The sequence below is a fragment of the Panulirus ornatus genome, chromosome 17 (genome assembly GCF_036320965.1).
Source record: "Panulirus ornatus isolate Po-2019 chromosome 17, ASM3632096v1, whole genome shotgun sequence".
Classification (NCBI taxonomy): domain Eukaryota; kingdom Metazoa; phylum Arthropoda; class Malacostraca; order Decapoda; family Palinuridae; genus Panulirus; species Panulirus ornatus.
The window spans coordinates 2,587,980-2,608,561 of record NC_092240.1 but is presented as its reverse complement, the minus strand read 5'-3'; the positions used below and the strand labels follow the sequence as shown (position 1 = coordinate 2,608,561).

Below are 20,582 nucleotides of genomic sequence, written 5' to 3'. Positions count from 1 at the left end.
CATATTACATGAATTTAGCAGCAAAGGATCGCTGGCACAAACTGTGAAAACTTCACTTTCTGTCCCGTTTTGGTTATTGTTGTTTTGCACATTGTTGGCAGAACCTATTCTTGTACTCAGAGCCTCATCATCTCTCGTGTTCATATTCTTGTTCTTATTCCCATCTTGTTTTGTATTGTCTTGGGTACCTACGCCTATCCTTGCCCTGGGTACTTGCATCTATCCTTTTTATTCATCTCTGTTCACTATCATTATCATCTTTATCTATGTCTTTTTGTCCTCGTGTACTTGTGTCTTGTTAAGGACGCTGGTGGAGTGGGCTCCAGCTACTGGCGAGACGTGCCACGCTCAGGCAGGCTCGCCTGCCACTGCTAATGTTCCTGCTCCACAATCTTACCCCAGATATCTTACACACAATACAACTCGTGACAGCGAAGGTTGTCTCAACCAGGAGAGAGAGAGAGAGAGAGAGAGAGAGAGAGAGAGAGAGAGAGAGAGAGAGAGAGAGAGAGAGAGAGAGAGAGAGAGTACAGCCAACTAACAACGAAACTATGCCATGAGGCTGGGCCAGCGCGTAGCTAGAGAGAGAGAGATGGATGGTAAAAAAATGAAAGAGAAACAGATAAATCACAATCGGCATCGCCTCCTTTTCTTACTGAGCTGTAGAACAGTGACGACCGACACCACACGACAGCACCCATCCACGACAAGGAGACGACCACAACGACCTAACCAAGGCAGGTTCAGCCTCCCATGACTGGCCATTATAACGCCCTGAGGCACCATCATCCACACATGACCAGCGGACTGGCAGTGGTGAGGGAGGAGGCATGGTGGACGATCGTGGCGACCAGACACACGCTCATGTCCAGACAGCGTTTGTCTTCATACATCTAAGCCCAACGATATATCACACTTGTAGCCTCGTCGTCACAGACCATCAATCAGGTGGTCCTCAGGTATATGGAGTTTCCATTTTCTTTCCCGTACTTCATCAGGCGGACCCGACGCTGTGCACTCCTCCTACTGTGCCTGGATGATTGCTACATAACTTCTCACGAACGTAGCGCATACAGTGATGTGCTGGGTGGTGGCCGACCCACCCGGGTGCACGCACTCAGGATCTGTTGCACATACACTATACAGTCTGGGGCAACAGTGTCCTTGGATGAAGATCGCTTGGGAGTAGATCTTTGACAGCACTTTATCAGCTGCCCCACCTCCATTACACACACACACACACACACACACACACACACACACACACACACACACCGCATCTAAAGAAGCACAAAGAACTAATAGAGAAGGTTCAGAGGAGAGCAACAAAGGCGGTACCAAATCAAGAGAGCTGAGTTACGGGGAGAGGCTGGCTAGAGGCTTCATATCTGCCCACCATGGTAGAAAGACGAGGGATGGATGACTTGATTTCATCCTTTAAGATGATAGATCAGATCATTAACTGGACGATGGTAGAGAACAGTACTTCGAGAGATGAGGGGATAGAACAATCAGAAGAATATAACATAGGACATAAAGTTTAGCAAAATCTTGTTAGAAAAGATGTAAGGAAGAACTTTTATAGTATAAGGATGGTGGATGACTCGAATGATATGACAGAGATGTTGTTTCATGCAGACAGCGTACATACACAGCTCCAAGAAGGTGCAAGATTGTTCAAGAGATGGAGCCCCACTAGTGTAAAACTCCCTCCCAGTACAGTACAAATAGGTAATCACGCGCGCATATATATATATATATATATATATATATATATATATATATATATATATATATATATATATATATATATATATATTATCCCTGGGGATAGGATAGAAAGAATACTTCCCACGTATTCCCTGCGTGTCGTAAAAGTCGACTAAAAGGGAAGGGAGCTAGGGGCTGGAAATCCACCCTTCTCGTTTTTAATTTTCCAAAAGAAGGAGCAGAAACAGGGGCCAAGTGAGGATATTTCCTCAAAGGCTCAGGCTTCTGTTCTTAACGCTACCTCGCTAACGCGGGAAATGGCGAATGGTATGAAGAATATATATATATATATATATATATATATATATATATATATATATATATATATATATATATATATCGTATCACCTTCTAGAAAGACGAACAGCAACATGTGATGTTTTCTCAAGCAGATGTTTGACAAAAGAATGCGAAGATGGCGAGGCTTGAGCCCACCTTACGAAGCCTGGACACGCGGAGCAGCGAGCGTCCAGGCCAACCCTGTGGGTGTGCATGTGTGGGGCTGCAGGCGTGGCCCGACGCCTCACGATAAATATAATCAATCAAAACAACTGCCTTACCCCATGTCATAATGCCAGGTACTTTATAATATTAGGGTAGTGACTGCCTGACCATATTAGCGTCATGGAATATATTTAGCGAAATATTGTATCAAGATGAGCAAAATGAGAGGCGTGAGTGATGTTTACTGAAGAGGAAAGAGAAACTTTGCGTCACTTCGGGGATGTCGAGGTGATGCCTTCCCGAAGGGACGAGTCCCGGGCCGGGCCGGACCATAGCCTGACCTGCAGGGTGGGTGGTCAGCGCCACGCCCTCCTCCCCTCATGCAGAGTGATGGGCGGGGATGAGCGCCCCGCCCATCTCCCTTCCTGCAGGGAGGGTCAGTTCCTCCCACCTCGCTTCCTGCAGGGAAGGTATCAGCGCCCCTCCCTCAGGGTTGGGATGTGGGGAGGAGGTGGGGTTGGGGGGTCAGCGCATCCCCCGCCCTCCCCCTCCTGAGCCAGACAAATGTCCAGTCACTATCGCCAGCAACACCACAACCATTTTTAATTGCGCGAACACCATCATATTTCACGTTCAAGATTACGGCTACACTCTCAATAACGCCATTAGAGGCGCGCGTACCCTGGCCATCAGGATAAGGGCGTCACCTATGGCCGCCAGGCGGGCTTGCAGTTAATGCCTCACATGAGGGCAAGCAGCAGGGAGCAGTGCTGGCGGCTTCCATTATGTCTGGGATCAGACACACGCTGCTGGGGACATTCAAACCACATCTGCTGGGGCGTTCCATTTCTATCCCTTCTCTGGGGCGTTACGTGTCTGCCTTCTACCCCTAGGGCTCGTTCTGCGCCCAGGCTACTAAATTGGGACATTGTTCGACCAGGCTGTTGGAAGCCGCAGCCCGCAGGCCCACTTAACAGCCACAACCGGACTGGTCCGATACATGTCGTAAATCTACTTCTTTAGGACCTTCTTAAAATTCTCCACCGTGCATCCCATAGTGATCCTGATGTCCTCAGGCCATGTGTTGAACGGTCTTGGGCTCCGGATGTTCAAGGTATTCCCTCTTTTTATGCTTATCACATCTTCTGATTATTGGGATAATATTTTAGTCAGACGTCCATGTTTCTCTTGCCAACTGGGAATTATCTTTGATTGTAGGTTGGGGAGCAGACCTTCCAGACCAACCCAGGTGTAAATGATGATGTACATCTCCTGTCATCTTCAAATGAAACTGCCATAACAAAGCTTCTGAACACGAAAACTTTCTTAGAATATATATATATATATATATATATATATATATATATATATATATATATATATATATATATATATATATATATATAATAAAAACCTCAAAATACCTTATTTTTTTACCTCGACCTTTCACATCACTATGGAGGAGCTCGGGGGTCACCTTGTAGCAGGAATGACCTGAAGCACTTGGGCGACTGCCAGTAGGTCGTGGTCCCAGTCTGCCACGACCTGCGACGCCCCCTACAACCCGACTACAACCAGTAAACAAGACAAGTGTGGCAGGCGGCGCGTCACGGCCCGAACACCAGACACTCACGTCACGGTACAGTTGGAGTCTGCGTCAAGTTTTTAGCGCTTTATAATGTGTAAAAATAAACAAACATCTAATTATACACACATGCGAGTACACACAAACAAAAAGGCAGACAGACTGACACACATTACACGCACATGTACATAAAGGAAACGCATATTCAACTCTCTCAGCCGAGAAGAGACGTATACATCAAGCAAGACGTGCGGTGAGCACGACCATATGGCTATATCTCGTCCTAGGTACTCTCTCTATCTCTCTCTCTCTCTCTCTCTCTCTCTCTCTCTCTCTCTCTCTCTCTCTCTCTCTCTCTCTCTATGTTACCACCAGGAACGCTCTGCTTGTGTCATAACATTGATTCTGTTTTATCTTTTATAAGAATGAAATATGCAACGTATCCTTCATCACCTTTCCGTCTGAGCGAGGTAGCGTTAGAAGTGAACGAGGATCGGCCTGAGTTGCACACACACACACACACACACTCCCTGGGTATCATGTCCAATGTAATGAAACGAGAACCCATCATCCACTACCACGCCTCACACACCACTCCATCGCTCTGCTTGACCACCTGACACGCCCTGGTTCGGCTGACAGACCAAAAAATGAAAAAGTCTAATTAACTGTAAATTATTGAAATAAAAAGACGTTAATGATAAGTCAAAAGAACATCTCTGGTCTTGAAAAAGTTTCAATGAAATAAAGGAATGATTCAGTATAGCTGTTTGTCAAGAGCTGGTCTATCCACCGGGGCTGTTGAGGTATTAGCAAAGTCTACTGGGACTGTCAAGGTACTGGCAGCATCTGCTGGGGGTGTCATGATACCAGCAGCAGCTGTTGGCGCTGTCACGGTAGTGGTTGCAGCTGTTGGGCTCTCAAGGTATTGGGAGCAGCAGATGGGGTTGTAAGGTTACTTGGAGCAACTGTTGAGGCTGCCAGCCTCTGCTGGGGCTATGAAGGTACTGGTGATGCTGCCACGACACTGGCAGTAGCTGTTGTGGGTTTCAAGGTACAGACATCAGCTGTTGCAAGTGTTGCAAGGCTCGTACTCCACCGGTAACAATGGTGGCTGACCCTCTAAATGATCGTATGTGAACCTCATTAAATACTTTAGCACGACGGCACGACCCTTAAGCACGACGGCATGACCCTTGAGCACGACGGCACGACCCTTAAGCACGACGGCACCACGCTTGAGCACGACGGCATATGACCCTTGATCACGACGATATGACCCTTGAGCACGACGATATGACCCTTGAACACGACTGCACGACCCTTGAGCACGACGATATGATCCTTGAGCACCATGGTACGACCCTTGAGCACGACGATGTGACCCTTGAGCACGACTGCACGACCCTTGAGCACGACGATATGATCCTTGAGCACCACGGTACGACCCTTGAGCACGACGATATGACCCTTGAGCACGACGGTACTACACTGAGCATGAAGATTTGAGCACAAAGGTACTCCCCTAATGTCCTGCCTTCTGTCCTATCATTACGAGCCAGGTCAAAGGTCAAGCTATCATACCCAACGGTCGTACCTTATGCTCATGGGTCGTACTGAAGAGTTCAAGGAGTTCAGTATTATTTGCTGCTAAACATAAAAGCTGTTATGATAACTTTTGAACACATATCCTGAAGATAAAAGATGTTCAGGTATACAAAAGGTATAGAAATGACATGAATACATACAGGGTAGATATCCGGTGTGGCCTTTGGAGGATAATCTTCCCTCACAACCCGGGCTGGGCCCAGGGTGCTGTTGGAAAGACGTCGGCCCCGGATGTGTGAGGTGTTCTCTCTGTGCATATCGCATCTTACGATCTCAGAGGTAATGTTTTACAGAGTCAACCATGCTTATCGCGCCAGCAGGAAGTTATTCCCGAGTGGAAGTAGGCAATCATGTCTTCTAGAATTTTCCAGGTATAGCTGATGATACACCTCTCCCGTCTGCGTTCCAGGCAGTACAGCTCTGTGATTTCAGCCATTTCCATTAATTGAATTCCATTACCACGTTGGCATAGGCTGTGAAAGAACTTTGAATACTGTTCAGTTCTGAAATTTTGCCTGCCTTGTTGGGTAATGTTAGAACACAGCAATACTTTGTTTATGAGAGAACTATCGCCTTTACGAGTATCATCACTGCTTTTTCCTCTCCTGTCCTCAACGTCCGCAGGATCCATCCCACTATCCTACTGAAAAAAAACAACAGATGTCTTGTTGTGTTCGCTGAAGGTTCGGTCGCTACGTTTTGCCTCCGAGGCCTTTCACATTATTCAGTTGGGTTATGATAGAGGCTCGTTTTCTTAGTCGCTAAGGAGGTAGTGAAAAGTTGTCAGCTAACGCCTTCCCTTACTTTACGTAAGGTAAAGTCTCTCATTCCGGCCTCCGCAGGCATGGTGCTATGTAAGGTTTCTGATTTCTTCATTTTCACACCTAAGCAACACACATACGACTTTCCTTAGGCTAACAGTCAGATCATCAATAGTGATAAAGAATCCAAAACATAGGAAAAGAAGAGCATTTAGACCCTACATATGTCCCGTTTAAAACGCTTGCGCTGTTAGTCTGGCTGAACTTCAAGAATATATATATTTTTCGAATTAACAAGTCGAACGATGGCCGAACAGCGACACCAGACACCCCAGCTTATTGACTTTGCTTTATCTACGGACTAATCAGCGGGCGCCTCTGAGGCCATTAATTACCTTGAAGAATATCCATCAGAATAGCCGATCATTTTCCCCAGCCTTACCTGTTAACCTGCCCAGCCGGTCCCTACACTCTGTACGCCTCTGTAGAAAGGAACCGGTTACCGAGGCTGTAACCGGCTTACCACCTGAACTCGACCCCTATTATACCGTAGGCACCAGCTTGGCCTCAGCCCCCGGCCTACCGTGGGCGCCAGCATAACATGAATACAGGCCACGCTGGTCGGACCTTCCTCTGCCCCAGGAACAGAAGGCCCGGCCAGCACGTTCAATCATCAACATAAATCTGTAGCTTTTACATGCGAAAGGAAGTTGTGCTGTCCTTCTGTACCGTTACGAGAGATGTCTGGTGAAGTAACAAGGATCCTCTATACTTCCTCTGTGATGGCTGAGAGGGAGTTCCAGGAAAAAAAAACATACATTTTCTGCCTGTCTGTCTGTCTGTCTCTATATTTGTGTATAAATATACATGGGGAAGGTTGGGAGATAAGAAACCGGTCGATAAGGTAGGAGGAGTGGTGTGAGGTAGGGTGCAGGCGGACCCCACTATCAGACAGAAGCTTGGTCTCCTTTAGGAAGTTACCGCGAGAAATGACTCGTGGCAGCAGCCACCACCCACACCTACCCAGGCACAACCCTTTCCTCACAATCATGTTAACTCCCCCAGGCGCGCCAGACGCTGGGGACGGGTCTGCTAGGCCTACCGTGGCTCCCAGGTAGGTTGAGACCCTTGAGCACGAGGGTAGAACCCTTGAGCACAATAGCACGACCCTCACACTGTATGTGAAGGGTTAACCTCTGATCTGATCTGTAAGGTAGAAGGCTACACCATTGTGGCCGAGGGTCGTGTTGCGGTGCAGAGTTGACGAAGGAGCCGCCTTGATGCTTAACATTACGACATACTGCACTAGTGTATACAACACTACACTGCTATTCTGTTCTATACTCTACTCTACTCTTCTCTACTCTACTATACTACACTATACTAAATTATACTATACTATGCCATACTTTAGTATACAATACCATACTATACTACATTATACTATGCTGAACTTTAGTATACAATACTACACTACATTGTATTAAGAATAACAGTTCTCCTGGTAATACCAAGTGTACGTTCAAGCATGTAAGGTCGATGTGAGGACGTAAGCTGATAACAGAGATAATACACTGTATTGTTACAATTACAACGACAGATACAATGAGGAAGGCCAGCTCAGGATATCACCTATGTTGCAATACTATATAACTATCGTTCACTTGCTTAATGACCCGCTTACTGTGCACACACACACACACACACACACACACACACACACACACACACACACGCACGCACGCACAAAAAAACGAGAGAATAAGAAAGTAAGCAAAGATCACTGTGTAAACATCTAGTGTAAATGAAAATAAAGTAAGAGATCACTTCGTAAACATCTCGTGTAAATAAGAGCAAAGGATCAGATCCCTGTGTAAACATCTAGTGTAAAACAATCAAAGCATGAGATCACCGTAAAAATCTTGTGTAAGTGTAAAAAAGCAAAGCGCCAGTCAGATCACTGTGCAAAATGAGGGCTTAACTGTGCACTGTACAGACCATGGTGTGCACAGGCAGGGCCCACCTGTACACAGGCAGGGCCCACCTGTACAGAGTGAGGCCTTACCGGTTCGGAGAGAGGAACCTACCTGACCTGAGAGAGGACCTCAACAAGGCACAAGCCGACCTCCGTCAGGAGACGTGAAGGAATGCAAATCCTTTTAGCCCACCCAACAGTATTTCAACCATATTGTTCCATAAACAACTTGAGGTAACGGAGGTCAACCCGTAGCCTGACCCACTAATGTCACGCTGTAATCCTCCCAGGCAGTAAACCAGCTAAGCTGACCAGCAAGTGAAAAAGCAAACTACTTTACACACGACAGGTACACAGTGAGCGGCTGTCACCTGTCTCTTTCCATCCCTCCCTCTCATCCCCTCAGTACCACCTCACTCCTCTTCCATGCAGAACCGTCCCGCCCTCCTCCATCCCTCAGAGGAACTTCCCTTCCTCTTCTTGTCTTCAAAGCCCCTTCGTCCCTCCAACCTCCCCTCCTTCTGTGTCCCGAGAGCCATTCCCGTCTCATCCCTCCTACAGGTACCCTGTCTCCCTCCTTGCTCCCGTCCGTCCTTCATGTTTAATAACCTGTCTCTCTGTACACAGATACGGAACGTACGGTGCTGCCCTTCGGCAGGTATCCTTATCATAGAGCATCAGGTCGTCTGCTGTCTGTTCTGCACCCATCCCTCTCGGCTCCACCTGCCTCCTGCAGCCCCGGGCACACACTTCGGCCGGTGAGGTTGTAAACTGTGAAAAACTGTGGTAACTTTATACAATGCTGAGTGGTGTCAGTGACCTGGAGGGCTGAGGGAACACCATGGGGGCAGTGCTGGGCTGGTGTCAGTGACCTGGAGGGCTGAAGGAACACCATGGGGGCAGTGATGGACGGGTGTCAGTGCCCCGCGGGGGCAGAGGGTACGTCATGGACGAGTCTCTGTTCTCACATCCACTAATGAACACAGAGGAAACCATTAATACACACACGCAAGCATTCACACTCATCATCAAGCATAACCTCCCACACTCATACTAACGTGCGAGCTCTCTCTCTCTCTCTCTCTCTCTCTCTCTCTCTCTCTCTCTCTCTCTCTCTCTCTCTCTCTCTCACACACACACACACTACCTTGCCGGAAGCAGGAGAAAGTCAAAATTCATCGGCTTGCCAACTGCTGACTGTACGAATGATCAGTCACCCTCAACTTAAGCGTATGTCTGGTCGAGGGTTAGAGACTTAGCAATGATTCAGGCAACAACTTAACTATGTGACTGGTCAATAGATAGCAAATCAACTGTATGACTGGCCGATAGATAGCAAATTAACTGTATGACTGGTCACTCGTCAGCAACTTAACTGTCTGGTTACGGCTCTTGTCCAATACTCACAAGCGTGACTGATACACCTTGTGACCCACCCACTGCACTTCTTCGTTTACAATACACTTGACTCCTACCCACACACTCAACAAACAAACAACCTTAAAAGGACTCAGTGGCCTGTTTCTGTCTGGGTTCCTTTGTATGACAAAGAAGGTGGCCATTGACATGACACACTCACTATGGTACGACTTAACAACAAATAATGTGGTTCGACGCTAGTACTATTCTCTGCTAGTTAACCAACTGAGTACGATGGTACGGTCATTAAACATGTATGTACTACCATTAAGGGTGATGGCACGGCCATTAAGCACGTATGGTAAAATCATTAAACATGAATGTGCGACCATTGAACATTTTGGTATGACCTTTAGGCACAAAGGTACGAGAACTGGATACGATGGTACGACCACTAAACATTAATGTGGCCACTGAACACGACGGTACGACCCTCGGGTATAATGGCCTGGTCTTTCCAGGTCATTAGAACCTCAGTTCATACCGTCAGACTAAACGGTTGTTCCATCATGCTTCTGACCAATCATCATGCTAGCCAGTAGCAACATACCCAGCTACTAACAGTACTATACTAACTTGCTAACGAGACATCTTTATCAACAATGCAATAAGCTGTTAACCACAACAATCCAAGGTTAACTGTAGAGCGTTTTGTCTTAACACATCGTAAGGAGGAGGATGGTAACGTAATGCAGAAAACTTGAGTTGACCAAGTCAGTCTATACGTCACACAGCATCATCAAGAAGTGTTAGATGTAACAGTTGTTAGATGGGTCACCAACATCAAGAAGTGTTAGATGTAACAGTTGTTAGATGGGTCACCAGCATCATCCTATTAACCCCGGCGTCACAGTGTAACAAGCTAATAAAGGACAAGGACCTGGGCTGCAGAGGGACGCTAGACACCACAAGGACCAGGTCTGCAGGGAAACACAGACCATATCATCTCCGCCAAGGTCCGTGACTGGGGAGTCACAGACGAACCCTTTACGATGGTCTGCTCTGCTTCCGGCCTCTGTGCTCGGCTCTGAATGGCCGTCAGTGACTAGATAATGTGCCTTACTTCTCACGGCAACACCCTCGCTCACGCCAGGCATCGACCTTCACGGGACAAGAGAGAACCAAAGAGTGTGGCTCAATACGGCAAGGTCACCACAGCTTGGAGGCGTAGGCCAGCTCAAGGACCCGGATAGATTATTATCCAAGTAAAAATGAAGCTATACAACGGTATCATCTACCCAGGGTGTGGTCCCATTATTGTGTGGGGTGAATATGTTCACCAGACAGGTCTCTGACAGGCTGCCAACTCCCGCCACATCACATGGCAAGCAAGAATGGCGGGATATACACCAAGAGACGATATACGTACACTCTTCCAAGGAGGCAATTCACGTTATAAGAATCATCTGAGAACTGAGGAGCCAACGATTATATATATATATATATATATATATATATATATATATATATATATATATATATATATATATATATATATATAATGATAGGTTTCCTTGCACTGTTCATTGATTCAATAATAGTCGTGTACACTGTTCGGTCGGCTGGGTGGCACCTGACATAAGGTTGGTCACAAGGGAGATGATCAAGTAATAATATAAGGCGGTGTGCAGTAAGCTGCTTCCAACAATCAATCATTGTGAACTTGACGTATATACACGATTTCACAGGAGGATGATATTCTTATCTCAAAAACTCGTGGAAAAATTATGTAATTCCCTTTTGTCCTCAACACCAGTGTGTGAGTGGAGGCTGATCATCCGACGTAGGATGAAACACTTCATTAAGTAACCAGCGATCTATCCTGACGGAAGCAGAGGCATACCCGAGCCACACACACTTCATGATGAAGTCTAGTCTTGTTCTCCTGAGGTGGGAGGACGTCGGGGACTTGTGTTGTGTGCAGACACCAACCAACACGTCCCCCTGCACTGTGGGGCAACGTATTCTGATCTAACTTTAGCCTCAGGATCCTCTCAGGAAGAGAGATTCTATCCTCTAACTTGGAGAAAATATATACGTGCATATTTTACTGCCAGTTTTGAGCCAACTAATTCTGTGATGATTAACGATATTTAACTTTTTGTTAACCTGTGACGCTGATTTCTAGTCACTAGTTTATCTTCTAAGAATTCAGGTTTGGCTAACTATTATTGTTTCTAACTTTCTCAATAAAACTAAAGCAAGACTAATGGGTCGAGTTAGAGTAACCAAGGAGGAAGGAGCTGGTCGAGTGAGAGTATGCAGGTAGAAGGAGCAGAGGTGGAAGTGGTGAAGAATGAGGGTAAAGGAACGCCGGCCAGACATCATCATCTTCATCTCATGTTAATCATATTCTTCTGAATATGACACAAGGGAGAGGGGCGGGATAGGTGGGCGTGGGAGGGGACGCAGGGTAGAGGGCTGGGGTTGAGGGGATAGAGATAGGGATGAGGATGGTAGAGGGGTGGGGATAGTGGGAGAGGTCTCGGGTGAGGGGGGTTAGGTCAAGTCAGAAGGCTGGGTGGGTTGGTGGGTTGGTGGATGGGCGGGGGTGGGGGATGTCTTGGGGCTGCTGGCGCCCAACTCGGTTGCTAATTTTACGCTCGCGTGAATATATCCAGAACATCAACGGTGGCGTGGCCGGCTGGTCCCCACCATCACCAACACCACCATCATCACCAACACCACTATCATCACAGTCATCACCACCATCACCATTATCACCATGACCACCATCACCAACACCACCATCATCACCATCACCATTACCACCATGACCACCATCACTAACAACACCATTATCACCATCACCAGGGGCGTCAGGAGTGTGTGTGTTCCCCTGGTATATACGCCAGCCACCACCTCATGGCCAGGTATAAGCAGCCAGCCTCATAGCTCGACATCCACTGGGCTATTACCATTAATCTCACTTCCTCGTGTGTCTTTACCAGTCTTCCTCACGTGGCGGCCGCTACACACGACCGCTCATCCCCGCTTCACATTCACACCGCTAATCATAGCAGTTTACGAGCACATAAATCACGTTCGGGATTTATGAACTGGAAATCCAGGCGCGTACCCAGGATTTGGTCAGGGGGAGAGGGGGGGTAAATTACGATCTGGAAAGCCTATCAAAGGTAAGCTTAAAAGCAGAGTGCTTGTACGAGTTATGGGAATGTTACATCTAATCAAAAATACAACAATAAATCATATTCTCATAAAACTGACTACAACTGTTGTAGGAAAGTAATCATATTACGAGCCTGGCGACAAGTTTTAATTGAAAATAGATTAACAGTATTTCAAGACTATGAATAAGATTTCTTTTTCATTTGTGACGAAGGTTTACCATGAGGCTTCTCATGGTAGAGAAGATTTAGTTATAAACAGATGTTAGTAGTTAAGGAAGGAAGGGCGAACGTGCACGTTCCGCTGGACACTAGAGTAAATGACTGAAGAAACCAACATAGATATACATCTAATTTTCTTTTCAAGGGACAAATATAGTTAGAAAAATGATAGAAACAGACGAAAATCAACAATAATTTTAATGAATGACGTATAACTTGAAAGTGGGGAGGGGGCAGCATCATCCATCCCCGATCCTCGTGGATCAGCCACAGCTCCGGGTCTGACATCAACCCTATCATCCGCCATAACCAGTTCCCACACTGGAACTAAACTCTCCCACTTGAACTTGGAGTACTGATGTATAGGTGGCTGGAGACCAATTTCTATGACAGATGCCTGGCGTTACCTAGATCTCTCTCCAAAGGCTTCTACAGCCCAAGGTTCCGCTACTTCCAGTGCAAATATATAATATATATATATATATATATCTATATATATATATATATATATATATATATATATATATATATATATATATATATATATACTTGCACAAATATATCTAAATTTGTCGATTTTACATATACAAGAAGTTATTCTTATCGATAATCGGAGAAACTTGTGAAAGATGAAAGAAAACAATAATTGAATTTTCACTTAAAAATCAGTTGTACGAGGTGAGGTGTTTGTCTTTTTGTTCCACTAACGTTTTTGGTGGTAAATCTAACCCCGATCTGGGTATTCTCTTAAAATCATTGACAGGTTTTCGATGCTTATGGACTCATTTTTTGGCTACTTATATGACCGCAGTCTTTATTAACATTCTGTAGTTTTACTATCTAATTCACCCATACAATAAATAAAACAATAATGATAAAGCAACAAAAGTTGGTCTTGTGTACTGGATGTGGTATTTGGAAAATGTCGGTTCGTCTGGGGAGCTGGCGATGCCGTGATGTTTACTTTTCGCGCCCATTATGGTCGCCAAGGACCGCTGCTGGGAATTCTTGGGTTGTGTTAGGTAAGGTTGGTTGAGTTCTCTTTTTCCCATAATTCCTGCGGAGGTCTTTCTATGCAGACTCACAATCTCCACACACGAAACCACTTTCTTACATGACATTGGAGAAGGAAATTTTGTTTTTAGAAAATTCTTTGTTAGAATGCCACAGTTATGAACGTCACTGATTCTAAAATTTGCTTGTTTCTCTCCCTCCACCTCGAAGCTTTAGAACGCTTTACCCTCTCATCTCTCTACCAGTAATTATGACCTGACGCATTATAAAAGACGGGTAAATACTTTCCATTGTCTCTTCTTTTTCCTTTTCATTACCCTCTCATTTAAGGCTCGGCCTTGGTGTAAACTTTCGTCCATAACTATAGCATCCAACGTAAGAAAAATAAGAAACTATTTTTGAAACCATCAAGTCAGTGACCTGCTGGACATTCACATACATACACCCACACAGACCGCCCCACCAACCGCAGAACCCGCCCGCCAGTGCGCCCAAACCCGCGCCTCACACATGGTCAGTAAACAATGCTAACAAGTCTGGCGTCCTCTACATTGATGATATCCAATAATTCCTCTACACTGAATTAGTTGCCACTCACAGAATATCAGTAAATTAACAAGGCCTTAATAAATTCTAACACTGCAGAGTTCCAGATATAAGCTGGAAATACTCCCCCCCCCCTGTATTGCTTTCTAATAGAAGGAATAGAGGAAGGAACCAAGAGAGGATATATATATCAAGCCTTGCAACGGCTCCGACAGCGCTCGGAAAGTCAGCCACATCCACTGGTCTGCAGCACAGGTCTGTGTAGTGGAGGTATATGTTTGTCTGAGCAGATAAGTGCATGGCAATTGAGGAATATGTGTTTGACGTTAGTGTGGGTTGATACATCATGGCTCTGTCATATGTTTAACTGATGTTTGTGTTATTGAAGAACTGGATGGTGTTCAGATCACAGACGAGAAAGTGTGACTCACGCATGTCTGGGGATTGCAGTTTCAGACGGGTGTATGGCTGGTGGAATGGGGATCAAGATTTGGGTTAGAGGGACGTTTGTTTTAGGGTTTGTTGGGTCATTATGTGGTGTTTTGTCAATGTGGTGTTGCAGAGAGGGTAAGGGGATCTGAGAGTACAGTAAGCAGATATGTAAGACTTAGGCAAAAGGTGTTTAGTTAACTGTGCGAAAGTTGGTAAATGCTTATGATGGAGTACATGCATATATACATATATCAACACATACAAACACGCATGACACATCCAGCCCATCTTGATCTTAATCTCTTTTATGATCAATTAATTAGCTGCCATAATGACCTCCCAGTTCTGTGATATCGATAATGCCTCAACTGTGTATTATGAGCCGAATGGCAGCCTATTAAAAAACCCGGTATTTATTCATTTATTCATTTTATCTTTTAAACACAACGAAATAAAAATAAAAACGGTACATATATACAAACAGTGAAAATTACACACATACACATAGACACAAACCAATAAGTGATACAACTCTCTTGTGTTTAGAAGGGTCTGTGAGTGGGTCATGGGGCACCTACAACACACTATGAGACAAACTTGCATGCAAAAGCTTTGTATCCCGTGCAGTAGGTCTACTGCACACTGTGCAGTGTTAGCTTGGAATTTGGAGCTGACTGGTCTACTGTAATGCCCTGTCCTTGGCTGACAGATAAGAACACACGAAGACATGATCAAGTCGGAAGTGTGTGTGTGTGTGGGTTCGTTCCCTCCAGGGTGTGTCATGGCTGATTGGCGTGTCCTCTACACTGTACAGTATATGAAGACATTATGTCTGACGGTGATGTGGAATGGTTAAAGCATCAGCCGAGAGAGTAGCATACACTGGTCATATCCAGAGGAGCCATGCTATATATAATGATGGCATCAACACATCTCTGAACAAAGGCCAGAGGAAATGTCTTCTCGCTGACATGATGCACAGAACTGTTCTGCCACGCAGTTTGCGTGTTGGCCACCCGGTGTCCAGTGTGACGCATCCGTATTGGTTCAAACCAACAAGTGTTCACACTGAAAACATTAACAAGTGTAAAGACTGAATACATTAATGTCTTAAGGGTTAGAAGTTGGATCCTCTGTTGTCTTAACAATTTTGGGGGGGCGGGCCAAGAGGAGAGTCTGAAAAATCTTGATGTATATTTACAAGCAATATATGAAGTCGACCTTCACCATCGAGTCAGTCTATAATTTGACATGATCCAATATCATGGATGCAGCAGCTGTTTATCATCCAGTGAGGGTCAGTGTATATTATGTATACAGTAACAAACTTGTTGGTCGCATCTTGATGATGCAGTGGCACGGTCTCTGGTAACAGATCCCTCGTAGTCTCGTCATACTCACAAAGGAGCAGTTCGTTACATCTTGAACGTGACGGTGAGACAGTGACCGAGAACTTAGATCACAAATACCCTCGTCACACCCACACGGAACTTCAGGTGACGCCTGGATTGTGACAGTGACACGGTCTCTGGTAACACAGAGACCACTAGTTCCCTTTTGCCACTCACAGGGGAACTGTGGCTGACGCCTGGGGTATGACGGACCGTCTCGCACGACGACTGAAATGACCGAGGTTCCAGTTGGAGAACTTGTTACAACAGGACAACCAGGGTGAATGTCTGTCACACGTTGTTACTGCGTACGTAACGCACTGAAGATTGTAGTGAGGATGCGTGTACAACGGTACCAGTGTTCTATGTGTCAACTCCTTGAGTAACACGGTACGAACACTGTACACGACGGTAAGACCCTTGGGTATGCTTGTGTGACCTTTGACCTGATTCACATGGGTCAGGTCAAAGGAGAGGTTGTTAGTACCTATGGGTTGGACCGTCTTTGCTCAAGAGGTGTAGCGAGCTGTTACACTCTCATCTAGTGTATAGTGATATCTGGCTGGTATGATGACCCATCATCACCATCATCACGACTCTGTATCCTGCGTCGTGTCACTGTCTTCACTATTACCACATCTGTTTTACTATTGGGGTCAAAATCACAACATCCAAGAGCTTTACTTCCCTTATCTCAGCATAACAACACAATCACAACTATATAGAGCTGTTATCATAATCAAGTGTCAGCGTCAGTATTATCTGTCTGGTCACTACTGCCTTTTACTAACCTCCTAGTCTTCTCCATCAACCATATGATCATCAGTAACCTTTAACCTTAGCAGTCAGCGGTAGCCAGGGGTCAAGCGAGGGCGTACGGCAGGCCTGGAGACAGGATGAGTGACGGAGGCGGTGCACAACACGGGTTACGTCAGCGGCCACCACCGACACGCAGCCGGGGGGGACGTACGACAGGGATGTTTGTAAACAGAGCAGAGGTGATCACGTGACGGGGAGGGCTGGCCTTGTGAGGGAGGGTCTTGAGGGCTGGCCTTACGTAGGAGGTCCAGGGGGATAGTAAGGGCTGGGTCTGTGTGGGAGGGACCTGAGGGTCCGGATGTCTGGTTGAGGCCAGTGAGGCATTTGTGTGGCCATCTTTATTCTGATGCACAACAGCTGGTGATATGAGTGAGGGGGGGGGGGGGGGCTGCTCACCACCCATTATCATTACTATTTATTTCTATAATAATAATAATAATAATAATGATAATAATTATAATAACAATTATTAGTACTATCATTATTACCATTTACCATTGTTACTATCTTTATTACTTTTACTTTAACAGCACGAAACGTAGATGAATAGATGAAATGAAGTAAGTTAGATGATAATAAATATTGCAAATGAGTAAACCAGAATCAAAGTGTCAATACATGAATACATGAAACAATTGTTCATAGTGCACAGAAGGATGCACAGTGCCTGGTGGATGACTGCTGAGCCACTCCTACCATACCCACACTGATAATGAAGATAACTGACCCGCTTTCTGGCTCAGGACCACACTGACCCCCTGGCTACACTGATCCCTCTGCTTGCTAGATGACCACACTGACCCCCTGGCTACACTGATCCCTCTGCTTGCTAGATGACCACACTGACCCCCTGGCTACACTGATCCCTCTGCTTGCTAGATGACCACACTGACCCCCTGGCTACACTGATCCCTCTGCTTGCTAGATGACCACACTGACCCCCTGGCTACACTGATCCCTCTGCTTGCTATCACACTGAACTGTAGTCACCACGACCACCCTGTTTGCTTGAGAACACACTGACCTCCCTGATTACATTGTGGCTACACTGATCCCTTGGCTGCTCCCACTTATCACACGAGCACTGGTTCGTTGATGGAGGGAGATGCCAACAGTTCAGATTAACATTTACATCCAAGTGATGAATAGGACGCAGCCATTGTATACCTAGTGGCCTGGATATCATTTATGCAACTCGTTCAGTCAGTCGCCTGGAGGAGCTCACACCGCTCCTTTCGTAAGACTCTCTCCTCAGGGCTGTAGCCTCTGTGTTCTCCTCTAACTCTAGTGTTATCTAGTTTTTAGAATTTATACCCATTAGAAATTCTAGGCGTGGCAGCCTTCTGACCATCAATATTTCTTATAAACTTTACTGTGCTAGATAATTACCCTCGAGCGAAGACCTTTCCTTCACAAATTCAAAATTTTGCTCTCTGATCGGAGGCCGCTATATATAACATTGCTCATGTATGCTTCCATTAAACCTTCACACACCTGACTTGAACGCCAACGCCCTCGTACCCCCACTGTGTGATACTGGATCGACCCGGATCATTAACCTGATTACATAACCGACCCGTCGCTACGTTATCCTACATAAAGAACGAGTCTGACATAGAGTTTTGTAGTGCATACGTGGGAAATAACTTGCTATCTTTATTTCTCTGCATCTATTGAGCTTAACAGAAACTATCCTTCTAAATATGACGAAAATAATTCGGTTGTTCTCATGTATGAATATAGTGAAAAACGTTGTGGACTAAAACGCAGGTAATGATAGAAAATGGATCGGAGAGCTGGAGGCTCTCCTGGGAATAGTAAGCAGCTCTGACCAGACCGACTATTGCGATAGACCCCGAAGGGCTCTCATTTATAGGTCTTTGCCCTTATGTATGTCTCGTAACCTACCAGAAAAAAATATCTTTTTTAAGGCTCTCATACAAACAGAGTTATAATGTTTCTGTTTCTTTATTTAACTTTGTTATTTGTGGAAGATGACAAGTGCTTCTATCGACGTGGGCCAGTCTGCTGTGCCTTTCTTTGCTTCGTCATATAATCTATTTTTGCACAGAAAGATCGCTGGCTTAAGACCTATTCAGCAGTCAGCAGCCGACATGAACATGATACATGCACAGTATAACATAATGCTTTTGCTGCTACACGGTACTGTTGCTACAATATAATGCTGTTACTGCTACATAGCACTGTTACTACGATATAATACTGTCACTGCTACATAGCACTGTTGCTGCTACACAGTACTGTTGCTGCTACACAGTACTGTTGCTGCTACACAGTACTGTTGCTGCTACACAGTACTGTTGCAGCTACACAGTACTGTTGCTACAATATAATGCTGTTACTGCTACAAAAGCCCTGCTTGCTGGGGGAGTACCTGGAACACCACCTCATGTGAGTGAGGGAGGCGACACACATGACCGACCGACCGACCTTACCTGTCGTATCGCAGACGTGCAAGCGTCGTCGCTGACGGTGTGGGGACGATCGTCCCTGGTCGTCCACGTCACTATGTTCACTGTGGCTGTGTGAGCGTTGTCCTCGCACTAACACCTCGGGCACTGCTGTCCTCGTGAAGGTGTGGGGTCTCGTTCCGTTCTCGAACAATGAGTAATCGTCCTCGGAGACGATATTTTCTAAACTATCATCACTATCCACTTCACTTTCTGGGTGGTCACTATTTTCTCCCATAGGGTCACTATCCCCGCGGTCAGACTCCTCCTCACTATCGTGTATTGGTTCTATGAGGTACACTAGGCCGGCCACTCGTATAACGCCACTCTGGAAGGAAGGAAACTCACATTAGTACACGACTTGAATGATGGTGGTAGAACTGATAGTTATATAGATAAGCATAAAACATAGCACTGTGGCTAGACACACACACACACACACATACCAGACACAACAAGTACGAGAAATCATATACGTTCAATGATATGCAGTGGAATACATACATATAATCCATACTGGAAGACAAATGAAGAGCACTGGAATAGACATCTTGAGATCTGAACCCAACTTACCACACACGGGTGCTACCTTAGCTTATACAGGGAGCAACAGGTTGGGGTGGCTCACAGGTATAGGTGAGCGTGTTCGAGGGATCTGCAATATGGAGGTTCGAGTAAGAACCTACTCCATATGCATCATCGGCTGTGAAGGACCTCCCTGATAAATAGGACCTAAACACGTACGAAGGATCTACCGGATAATGATCCCGTCCGTAGGATGAAGTATGCACTACGTAAATATTATCCTTTATGAGGGATCTAACAGATTAAGAGCCGGTCGTGTATCAAGTACCCACGATAAGTGTACAGCTCGCGTACAAAGGATCTATGAGCGACAGAGGAGGCAGGTTTGAGGGATCAGATCAACGAGAACACGACGCAAATGAAACTTTATTGTCCAGGTATTATCGTGTATCAGGGGAGCATCAGATAATGA

General features: G+C 45.7%; 1 protein-coding gene across 1 annotated transcript in view; it reads right to left on the bottom strand.

Moving 5' to 3' along the window:
• Positions 1-20,582, bottom strand: part of AdamTS-A (ADAM metallopeptidase with thrombospondin type 1 motif A) — a 733,635-nt gene that overhangs the window by 366,027 nt on the left and 347,026 nt on the right. Inside the window, exon 3 of the mRNA XM_071671786.1 lies at positions 19,571-19,913. Coding sequence (XP_071527887.1) covers positions 19,571-19,913 — 343 coding nt within the window. The remainder of the gene's footprint in view (positions 1-19,570; positions 19,914-20,582) is intronic.